The following is a 12,128-nucleotide window of genomic DNA, read 5'->3' as shown; positions in this document are numbered from 1 at the left end:
GAGAGACACAGATATGTCTATGTCTGTTCAATGGAAAGTGCTGCTTTTTGGATAAATTTTTACACAAACACATCTGGGTATCATGAGCACTTTATTTATAACACTTCTCAAAATACAACCTGCGAGATTATCAATACAATGAAATTTTAATTGGAAAAATAACATACAGAAGACTTGTCATAAAAAGCGAATCTTTCCCACTGTTTTTTCTCTTGTAATTTTGATTCTCCTGGGTGTTTGTGCACCTTGTCATTATGATCAAAGAACATAAATTACAAATGCACATCTCATATGCTTATTTGTTATTAACAGATTAGGGTTTTTTTAAGCTCAGCACTGCAAATGCATTGTTACAGATCATAACAGCCTGAGCAAATCAGTATGTTTCAGAATGTTTAAACAGAAACACTTTTTTAAGGCTTTTATTTTATTATTTTTTGTACAGACCGCAGCAGTAGCTGTGGAAACAAAGGAGGAGAACTGATCAGTAAGTACACCGCAAAAGACACTATAGATTCCTACCAATTTAATTGCACAAGCAAAGTTTAGTTTGGTGCCAAAAACAATATAAAAAAGCCAGTTTGTAACACTGAGTTCACTATCAAAGCTTGGCCATCTTAATCTTCTGTTTCTGTGCTGGTTTATTTTTCTTTTCATAGATAATTCTCAGCATCTTTCAATTTATCTCTTGTTATTTTTAAAAGAAATATGAGGCTCTGAAATGCCACTGTAGACCTGTGTGAAGGCAGAGCTCATCTTTATCCCAAAAAATGTCTTCAAAACCTTTTTTCCTTGCCTGATATATATCTTTCTCTGTTGTTGCATGTCTTGATTTTTGAGCAGGCTTCTCTTCTTGTTGATTCTTTCACACCTTTGTGTTTTGTCCTTGGGGGGCTGTTGTTGGTATTGCAAAAACTCTTATCTACTAGTTATGTAAGCAGGAAAAGAGACAGAGATATAAACCAAAATAATCTTTACTGGGAATACCTCCACGGTCTATGCAACCTCATAAAACATGGCTGTCATAGGTTCTTTTCACAAGCTTCTAAATGTTTTAGTAGAAACTGGAAAAGAGGGGATATTTTAAAGAGAAACATTTGAGTTGTACAAGCTTATAAAAAACATTATATGTGTAAATTAATACTTTTTATTAGATAAAAATAATGCAGGATTTCTTTTGAGATTAACAGCAATGAATTAAAATAAAAAATTAGCTTTTCAGTTTTCTTTGCCGAAAGAGGTTAATCACTTTTGAAAGAAACAAACTTTTATTTTGACAACTCATGCAGTAGCCTTTGTATTTTTTTCTGACTTATGCCAGAAGGCCTCGGAAGTATAACAGCGTTGAGCTCAATGTTCAGCTGGAGAGGTTTGGCCTTTCACAGTTTGTGAATGGAGCTTTAAGAGACAGCTCAGATTTTTTTAAAGACTTGTAAATTTGTCAGAAAAGGTTGCCTTAATAGTAGTAGAAAAAGAAATTGCAGTGATTTTATAAAACATATGTATAAAACATAATGCCTTCCTGGTATTTCTGGTAAAAGTCAGTAAAACTGACAAAAAAAATGTTAATGTTTACAATAACTAACAGATTTTTACATGTTCTTCTTACTTTCATTTACTAGAAGGAAGTAAATAAATGGTTAAGCACACTAATGCACACACTCTAATTCCAAGTTTGCCTTCATTATATGAATAACCTGCATTTTTGATAATTCCACCCATACAAACCATTGCAGCTACTAGAACAAAGTCATATACCTGTGTGTTTTTACACCACCTGTTCACCAAAAGAGAGGAAAAAAATAGCTGGAAAAACAACAACACAACAAAAACATGTTGCATTTTAACCTAAAAGTACCTGCAAACTGTGGCTTACTAATTTAGGGTAGTAGATATACGGTAGTTAAAAGTTTAAAATAAAATATATCAAGAATCAGAGACATCCTCAAGTGTATCTTGTGTACATCTATGGATTAGTAGAATACCAAAATGTAAAATTATAATAATTTCAAAAAAGCAAGGACAATTTATTTTTTCTGGTAGCACAGAATATGTAATGCTAATAATGCAACTGATGATATAATCAATGAATAAAAAATGCTGTTTTTAAAGAAATTCATCAACAAAAATAAAGCAGAATCCCAAACTGCTCCAACACATCAGATCCTCCCCAGCATGCGTGCGATCCACCAGTTGCAGGGCATCACAACGTGACAGATGACCCGGCCTCCTTGGTAGTAGTATGGCCATGGGTTGTAGCCACCCAGGGGCTCAAAGTAGCGGCGGCAGTAGCGATAGCCACGTCGGCAGTGCTGGCAGCAGTAGCCACGGTCATCTAAATGGCTATCCAGCTCGATTCCCACCTCCCTCTGCAGAGGACACAAGAGTGAGGAGAGTTAGAATCACACACAACAAATACCAGTCCTCCAGAGGCAAGGGCAGGAAAGGAGGAATAGGAAGTGGAGTGGCTGATGGGAATTGATGAGGCCACTTTTGGTTCTAGGTCAAGAGATGGGACGTAAAAGCCAGACAACAGTCAAAAGATCAGAGCTAATGTGTGTGAAAATGCAAAGTCGTGTCACGTCTAATGGCTCAGACTGAGAGATCAAGAGAGCTGCGAGAGTGCACAGGTTTGAATTAAGCTTCAGGAGCATAAAATATGATAATACTCCTGACCTTTCTATTATAACTGAGGTAAAGCGACTGACAGTTGTGCAGCGATTCCAGGCTTCATAACCTCTCAACCAGCACTATGTTCTGTCAGAGGGAATCTTAGTTGCTAGTAACTAACATAATTACACTATTTCTTTCATCTTTGACCTCTTAACTCCCTCAGATTGAGCACAGACTGCTCTAAAATGGCTGCCCCGCCTCCAGCAGAGCATTCAAATTAGAGCTCCTCACTTCATGGTGCCCTCCTCCTGACCTTGACTTTAAGTGCATGGCCCATTCCTAAAGCAATTAGCCGAGTAATGATCGCCTAAGAAGGATTCTTTCATTTGCTCTTGCTGGCTGCCTCTGAATTTATAGAGGGGCCAAATGAAACCCAAACGAAAGGTAAATTGGGTAGAATTAATGGCCCTTGGATTTTTCCATTGTGCTGCTTAGTTCATGCCCCCATTGACTCTTTGGGCTGAGTGCCATGCCTCTGATCAAGAACAGCTCTGAATGGTGGTTCAGAAAGTGCCACTTAACTGGCAACACACGGGTTGAGGTAGCAAATTCATTTGACCACGTTTCAATCTCTTTTAGCAAATGAATCCCCGGAGACAATCCGGCGCGGCCTTGTTAATCTCCTTGGATCCTGAGAAGCGGCCTCCACATTCGCAACAAACCGGTTCATGGACGCTTGCAATGATTCAACAACGCACAGTCATGCAGAACAAAACACATCAACTGTTGGGAATAGAAAATGTGTGGGAAACGTTTAACCCTGAGGGAAACGGTCCCGTCGGTCCCCTACCACCTCAGATATAAAGGGATTTCTTTAATATACTCAGCAAGTCACAGAGCAGAAAATCCCCCTTTGTTTTTGTTTACATCTTTGGATGCAGCAATGTCTTTCAAATGTATTCATATCTCTTGAACTATTCCAGGTTTTGTCATATTGCAGCCTAGAATACCAATGCATTTTATTAGATTCTAAGTGACAAACAACACAAAGGCCATAACTGTGAAATGAAGACTACAGCCGTACTGCAAATACTTTATTAGCAGACTCATGTGTTTCTGCTTGTAAAGAAGAATAACTATAAATTAACTCAATGACACAATCATACAGTATGTTCATACATAAATTGCCTGAATGGCTGCTATTTAAGGGAAAAGTTGAACCATTTTGAATAGACGCTGAGCTAAACCACTTCAAAACAGAAAATCACCTCAAATATCTAAACTAGTTAAAAAACAAATCTCATAATTGACTTAAAGCTGTAATTGCAGCAGAATGTAGGTGTTAAAAACTATTCCGTTACTAATAAGCTTTACTTTTTGATGGTCGATTTCCTAAAGTAGAGCTAACATATATGGATGCTTTAGGCTGTACTTTAAAATGTTAAAAGAGCTCAGGATATATAAGGACCTCTGCAAAGCACTTCAGTTTCTGTGAACTTGTTATAAGCCAGACCTATGAGGGAGTCTGTCATGCTTCTGATGGGAGCTTTGATAAAGTAAGTAACATTACGCACACATAAGACATATTTAAAACACACAGAAATTGTGTGACAGATAAACATGGAGCTTAGCTGGGTTTGATTTATGGCTACGACAGGCTCAGGTAGGCTTTTAATGATTTATTGTTGGAGTCGGGTTTCAGGTCATCAGCTTCCAGGCAACAATCTGTTATGGAAACAACACGAAAGCTGTCAATGGACCAACGATAATCTTATCTGCTGCTCGCAGCCCAAACTGGGATGGTACAAAGTCTGGCACTCTGGCTCAGAAAAATGAAGGAAATATTTTATTCAAATGACGTTTATCAACTCAAACAGCCAATGGGCAGCATTGTAGCTCAAAGAGAATTCATCAGAGCTATCCTTTTAAAACGCAGTCTACATATTAATCACCTCTCTTGTGGAAAGCTAAGGTGATAAGAATAGTTCACCTTGGGAAATCTGAGACAGTCACTCATAAACAAGCTGCATTAATGAAGAGTAAAAGCCATTACCCCCTGACTGCATCTGATTTCATCACACCGTCCTCTCACACACACACAAACACCCAGACACACACCTCTGTGCATGATATGGGAGGCTTGGAATGAGTCGGCAGAGTAGAAAACTGTGTCAGTCATTCAATAAGATGTAACGAATCAAAGCATGACTCCTCTAATCTCCACACTTGTTGATATTATTTCACACACCCTGATCACCGCTCTTCATGAGCTTGAAGCACATTCCTGGATGTGTTATTAAATCTCAGCGTAGAGCTCATCACATTCATTCTGTGATCAAAACAGCAGCAATAATGCTTCATCCGCGCACACCCTGCTTTGTATTCAATAAGCCCTCTTTTTTATTCCAGGTATAAGGGATGGAGCAACATTTGAAATTTGTTGCTGAGACCTGACCTCACATTTTAATCTCCCTGTGCTGTGCAGTGAAGGTGGACTAACAGTGAAAACGGATATTTACTAAATTAGCGGTGCCATCATTTTTTTTAGGATAATGCTAAGAAGCTTTATGCTCAACCTAAAGGTTCCTCGGTAGGTGCAAATAACAGCTGCCTTTGAATTGCCTCAGGTTTATACATGTCTGGTCTGCATCACACAAAATATGGCTCCTATAGTGCCTTATAGAACTATGGAAGGAGGATGGCTTTCAAAATATTTTATAAATTTTGTAAAAAGTGTGGTGTGTATCTCCACCTGACACTCTATAATCTGATACCCCTTAATGAATTTCAGAGCTGGGTGCTTCAGAGCTCACCTAATTGGTAGAAAAATATTTTGATGATCATGATAATATGATATGATAATAATTATGATTATAATTAAATAAGGCTATATAGTCCGAGTGTTCTTCCCGGTAATGTTTTGACGGTGCTTTTTGAGCCTAAATAGAACCCCAGCACCGGCCCCATCTACCTGCAGTACCGCTGACCTACCAGAAAACCAGATGGTGGTTAATGACATGGCTACTAAATAGGTTCCAACCGTGCTGCAATGACTGAAAACTGACAGCCTGGAGGATGGGGCTCAAAAGCCCTGCTAACACCAGTAACAAGGACATGTACACGTGTGTCTATAAACTTCACAGCCACATCTAAATGCTTTGTGAGCTTTAGCTACAGTTTAGTACAGTATTAGTACAGTATTTTTTTTTTCTTAAAAGAAGTGCGTTTTTTCTTGAATTGAGGAGGTAAGTGAGACACATTGCCAATAAAACAAGAACATTTACATTTAAAATAATAAAAAGAAATTACATTCTCTTATTTAAATTGCATATTTTCCAGGTATCTTATTTTAAAGTAAAAATTTTAGAGTAAAAATACTAATTCCATTGGCAAATCATCTTCTTTACTACTTAGATCATGGGTAAAAGATTTAAGACATTTTTGCTTATTTCTAGATTTTGCTGTGTTGGTCTTTATTTTATTTTTTTTTGCAGCTATTCTGTGAGTGCCACATTCACCCGCCTCCATTGCTTTGGCTTGTTGAACAATTGTACACATGATGCCTTTATGGTAAATACACACAAAAAGGTAATGTTGACTAACTAATTGAGCAAAGGTTAAAATTAAAAGAAAAAATTATTACTTTGCCAGCAGGATAATTTGTCCAAAAAATCATATATGAAACCAGAATGAGTAACTGGTGCATAAATTCAACTAAATCTCAAATGACGTGACTATGTGCCTTTAAGTAAGCATACTTTACAGAATCTTGTGAGTAACCTTACAATATTTACCTACATATTTACCAGACATGAGTCTGGCAGAGAATCTATTGAGGGAGCTAAAATTTTGGTGGGGGATGGCAAAGTGTCCCTCTAACCTCATACTTATTAGAGCTCCTTAACAAACATAAATAATCAAACACTTAAAGAACTGCAATGCATTTTCAAGTTTTTAATTTCTGATGTCAAATAATATTTGACATGCCATTTTAAATAAAATGGAAATAAGAAAAAAAAAAATTTTTTGAACTTTTCTTGGAAATAAGAAATCCTGCTATGTTTTGTCTTCTGAAAGACAGACGTCTGGTTTCAAATCAGATACAAATTTTTTAATGGCACTTCTTCCCCTTAATTTTAAAGTCGACTGAACGGAAGTAACCTTGTGGGTGTCACAACTAGAATAATTAATCCTTAATCTAAATTAGCCAGGGATATGGATATAAACAACAACTAAATTAATGGATTTCCAGCAATACATTGATGGAAATTTAAACATCACCCTAAACACACTATCTCTGGAATGATGAAAGCATCAAGCTGGACAGGCAAGTTGGTCAGAGGTGACCCTGAAGGGAAAACCAGTTAGAGGCTGCAGAAGACCCAACACTACAAGAGGAAAATTAAAATACACCATGACTTTGATGCAATTTATTAGATCAATTTATATCTATATGTTAGACTGGCACAAAAGTCTTAGGCTAATTGAATTGAGAATCTAATAAAAGACTCAGCATTATATAAATATTTATCAATAAGGCTTAGCTAGAGCTAAGAACAACTGATAGAAATTTCAATATAAAACATAATTTTAATTAATTGTTTTTGGTATGTCACAATAAAAACACTGCATTCAATAGTTTGACTAATTTTAGAAGATTAAAAAAAAATATATATATACTTTTTAAAAGGCTTATATAGCATGTGTAGTTACCGAAAGATGCCATGCCAGAAATATACTGTAACCATGCAAAGCCCACATGTTATTACATACAGTATGGTCAAATCATATCAGGAGCTATATTTAGCTATTTGGGTCAAGTACAGTGGTGCCAAATAAATCTCTACAGGCTTGTCAGTTTAGACAGTTATTAATTTGAATTTTTCCAGGGCTAGCTTGGTGGCCTCTGACAGGGCAGCTGTGGCAAAGTTTAGCTACATATATCTGTCAGGCTCTGCTAAAAGGACTCAACCGATTATCCTGCTTTGTGAATGTGCTCCGTGGGCTGGAATGGCTCAGGATCCCAGATTTGTGAAATGCAGATGAGCTGAACGCATGTTTTTTTTTTTTTTTTATGTGTGACAGAAGAAAGGAACCATCAGTTTGTGGGTGTGTGAGTGTGTGTGTGTCTGTGCACATTAACATGAGCGCAGGATGAAAAATAATAATAAATAAAAATAAATGCGGCTTGGCTGACACATGTGGCATCCCACTGACATGAGGGTAAGCTCAGACTCCCAATTACAGACTACTGCCTGCCCTCCGCTTGGCCACAAAGGCCTTTGTTATCAGCAAACCCACAAACACAGCGGTCTGGACATACTGTTGGAAGGGATTGCAATGATGCCCATTGCTTAGCAGATAGAGGCAGAATATTTAAAAAGAAGCGCAGAGTTTTTCATCCCCTTGGTATGTTTTAATTGCGCAGTACTGCATCTCATAGCATGGACAATAATGGAAAAGACAGAAAGTGCTCGGAGAGGCTGGGATAGAGGTCGTAAAAAAGTTACCGTGTTTGTGGGACGAGCCTGATAAATGTCTACATTACAGGACATCTAATTTCTCTGCACGCCTCTCTTCATTTCCTGCCCCTGTGAGGAGGAGAAGACTCATTATCCTTGAAGTTACCTGAAGTCACAACTCACCTGTAAGTTGTGCATACCCTTTCTCCTCTGTGTGTCACCGGTATTTTCAATGTGAGCCTGCAGTTTGCTTTTGTCATTCCATTGTAACGTACAGAGCAGTGTGAGTTTCCCTCAGAGCCTACGATAATTAATCATACTGTATCGAGTGGTTTACATGCAGGATGCAAAAACAGTCCACTTGCCCCCTGCATTCATTTTATGTGCTTTGATAATTAAACCGCAGTTAATAAGTGCAACTTATCTGTACAGCAATGAGTGACCTTGGGAGTGCTTCTCTATGCAGGGATGTTCTCTGACTAAGGAGAAAAAAAAGCAGTAACTGGTGCTGTAAGGCACAAGTTGCTGCCTTTGAAAGGCTGGATATTCCTCTCAATTAATGGGGAGACATTAAGGGAGTCTTCAATGAACTAGCCTTGCTTAAACAGATATATAGAGCAATTGCTATGCCCTCTGGTGCACAAAGTCAGTTTTAACATCAATTAGTGAGCAATTTATATGCAGAAAGAGTCAAGGCAGAGCTGGGTCTGATTGAAGTAGCTCACTGTAGCGTATAGTGTGGTCTCTGGTAGTGAGGAAGGGGAAGGAAAGAGCACTACTCACATAATCGTTCACAGGAGCGCGATCCAGGATGTCCCGGGTAAAACGATGACCTGGGACCTCCGCATCAGGTGTGTCCACATCCTGAACCTCACCATCTGCAGCAGGTGGGAAGGAAAATCATCAGAGTTTGAAAGAGGACTAAAAATAAACAGATTAAGATTTCATCCCATTCTCCCTGTGGCCTTTTGTAATTAACAAGTGAAATGTGTTCAGTCTCATCCCAGGCTTACTTTTTTTTCTTTTTCTGTTCAACCACGTTGTTCCTGTTGTACTCACACCCAGTATCTAATTTGTAAAACATCATATTAACAGCATGTTGGAGGGAAAAAAAAGCCTACCACGATAAACAGCCAGAAAAAGACAGAATCTAAGAGGTAAGATTGTTTTAAGATCTTTATTCTTAATATTTAGTTTTATTATGAATAAAGGCTTCGCGTTTTGTCATGTTAAAAGCTGCAAACATTATTGTATATCAATGGGCAAGGACAAAGCACAATTTGCAGGTTAAGGGACTTTGAGAGTAAAAAGGAGTTACATACAAGAAAAAACCCTGATGACAACGTTTCAGAGGCTCTAAAAGTATTGAGTCAAAGGAGTTCAGCTTTCTTTGGGACATGAACCTAGAGCTTCAGTGGAATTGTTTATTTCTAATATTATGTTAAACTGACAAATACAAATACAAACAAAATATTGACAAACCAGAGCTGCTCTCCATGTCTGAGTTTGAGTTATGCAAAATGGCCAGAATGGTCAGAATTAAGATGTGCAACAATGGTTAAAATATGATTCAAAAGACTCTGCTGTAAGAGGAGGTGAAGTTGCTTCTGCAAATTATTGACTGAGGTGAGCTGAATAAATGTTTTTCTTTTTGTGCACAGCTCTCCTTAGGCTGCATTTGGCAGGACAGGTTTAAACGTCTGTTTCTTGCTCACCAAGAAAAAGATTAAATCTTTTTTTATTGTTTATTAAGAAAAAGGATCACAAATAACATATCTCAGCTAAGTACATTTTCCTTTAACAAACAAACTAAATGACATTCAAAAACAAAAAGCTACGCATCAAACAGCAAATGCTACATATAAAGATGAAATAGTCTCCAATTAACTATGTAATGCCATTCAGCCTGAGCCTAGCCCATCAAATTAGTCCTTGTCTGTTTTCCATTACCTGCTCGGTGGTCCATATTCTATTAAATCACTTTAACTGGTAACTGACTCAAATTAGAAATCAACTGTCCGAAATGATATTTATTAGCTATTCCGCCAATCTTATTTTAAGACAACTTTTTTATCAGAATATTGATTTATCTTCCCTTCTGGTTTGGGTTGGAGACTGGATCTCAGAACTTCTAGCAATAGTTGTTCTTTGATGGGTTAAAGAAATGTGCCCTAATGACTTCTGACAAACCCTGGCTCCTAAACATTTGTATTCACCGAACACACCCAACTTTGGTGTCACTACATGTTGTACTGCATCAGGTTTATTCTTATTTGTTCTCCTTTTAAATTTTTTGTTTTTGTTTTACAGCTGTTGATTATTTTTCCTGTATCTTAATTTTTTCCGTTTATTTGTGCAGAAATTTAAAAGGCTGGTGTAAACATTCCCCCCTTCATCTATTGTTCTATAATACCTCATCTCACTAGGCAGGTATTCACAACAAAATAAATGACATAGACTAGGAACTGTTAAGCTTTGGATTCTTTATAATCAGCCGGTGCTCCGACTTGGTAATTTTGATTAAAATTACTAATTTTATCCATAATTGAACTTGACACTTGTTAATAGTTATTCTCAGCCAAACTAAACCTATTGTTGCACAACATGAGAATGGCTCTCAGATACTCTACTGTTCAATAAATATTCATATCACCTCTGCAGCTAATGTGCCAAACTTTTTGGTAAACAATTTGATTCCCGCTCCCTGCAGTATTAAATAACACAAAGATAACTGTCTAATCATTAGGTGAATATTCATGTTTTTAAATCATTATTTTCGGGGGTGTTTATCAAAACAGCGATCTTCACAGCTGTTTAAGTAACTTTAGTGTGAAGCTGGTAGTCAAAACTGTGTTTATCTTGATCTTCACTCTGACTTCAGACTGTCGATTTTTTGTGATATGAGACTGACAAGGAGCTAAAACTCAATATGAGGTTCTGTCTGTTTATCTAAACTCCAACAATTTATAGTTGGGGTTTACTGTTTTATTTTTTACTGAGTGGGCTTTCAGTCCAAGTCAAAACTTTACTTATTTTTTTACAGTGCACTGTACATAGAAATGTGGTTTTATAGGTATTTTCTAAAATAATTTGGGAATATTTGTTCTTCTTTACTGATGTAATATGACATCCCCCTGCATTGTTTAAATCTAGTTCAACTGTGGATGTCTGTTACAGTCTGTATTCTTCCTCTTTGTCTCATTACCCTGGTGACAAACAAAAAGGGGCCTGGACAAGCTGCTCATAAAGCTGGGAAATCATGCTGCCTCTATGGACCTCCACATGGCCAGTGGGGATGCCCTCCAGCTAGAGTCTTAATAGTCTGCATTTAGAGGCAGCTATGCCCCCTGCCCTCACCAGTCATCGGGGAGGGATGGATCCAGTGGATAGGCAGCTGCTGGCAAATCTCCCAGATCTTTGAGTCAAGCAGGAAGTCCAGGTTAACGATGGGCTCCTCAGCAGGTACCCACACTCGGGGGTCCTCCACCTTCATATCCGTGGCCTCGGACTCATCAACCTGCCAGACAACAACACACAGGCACACACACAAACTCACTTACTGTCACACATATGCAACAAAAACACATTAAAAAGCTTGTTGGCCCCTGCTAAAACACCTACTGCCCCACACACGTACATGTCCTGCATTTTCACAGTTCTGCCTGGGGTGGTTACCATCTTGTAGCTCCATCTATCACCTTTGTGTCTTCAGAGAGGAGAGCAACCTCCTGACACCCTTTGCCCTGCCATGACTCTCACCCTCCTCTCAAGCTGCTGGCAAGCCTCTTTCTATTAAACATCATTGAAATCCAGGGATTATTTGACTTTTAAATGACTTTAGAAGTGGTCTTCATTATTGCAAGAGTGGTTGAAATGTTGATTAATGCCACAGACACAATAAAGTCTTGCATTCTCCTTCTACTCTCCCCCAATTTCTTGCCCGCCTTTACTCCACTTGGCACTTAGCACCATCAGAGGGCTTAATTTGTAGACACTGTAGTTCATGAGCTGTAAAGTACACTATTATTGCTTAATGATAGGGACTACATGTCA

General features: G+C 38.0%; 1 protein-coding gene across 1 annotated transcript in view; it reads right to left on the bottom strand.

Moving 5' to 3' along the window:
* Positions 1–2,002: 2,002 nt before the first annotated feature.
* tnmd (tenomodulin) overlaps positions 2,003–12,128 on the bottom strand; it is a 103,020-nt gene continuing 92,894 nt past the window's right edge. Inside the window, exons 5-7 of the mRNA XM_038289552.1 lie at positions 11,433–11,592; positions 8,859–8,953; positions 2,003–2,369 (exon numbers count right to left, since the gene is read on the bottom strand). Coding sequence (XP_038145480.1) covers positions 2,160–2,369; positions 8,859–8,953; positions 11,433–11,592 — 465 coding nt within the window. The 3' untranslated portion in view covers positions 2,003–2,159. The remainder of the gene's footprint in view (positions 2,370–8,858; positions 8,954–11,432; positions 11,593–12,128) is intronic.

The sequence above is a fragment of the Cyprinodon tularosa genome, unplaced genomic scaffold (assembly GCF_016077235.1).
Source record: "Cyprinodon tularosa strain WSP-4 unplaced genomic scaffold, ASM1607723v1 ctg27, whole genome shotgun sequence".
In the NCBI taxonomy this organism is placed as follows: Eukaryota; Metazoa; Chordata; class Actinopteri; order Cyprinodontiformes; family Cyprinodontidae; genus Cyprinodon; species Cyprinodon tularosa.
This window is presented reverse-complemented; position numbering and strand designations above follow the sequence as displayed.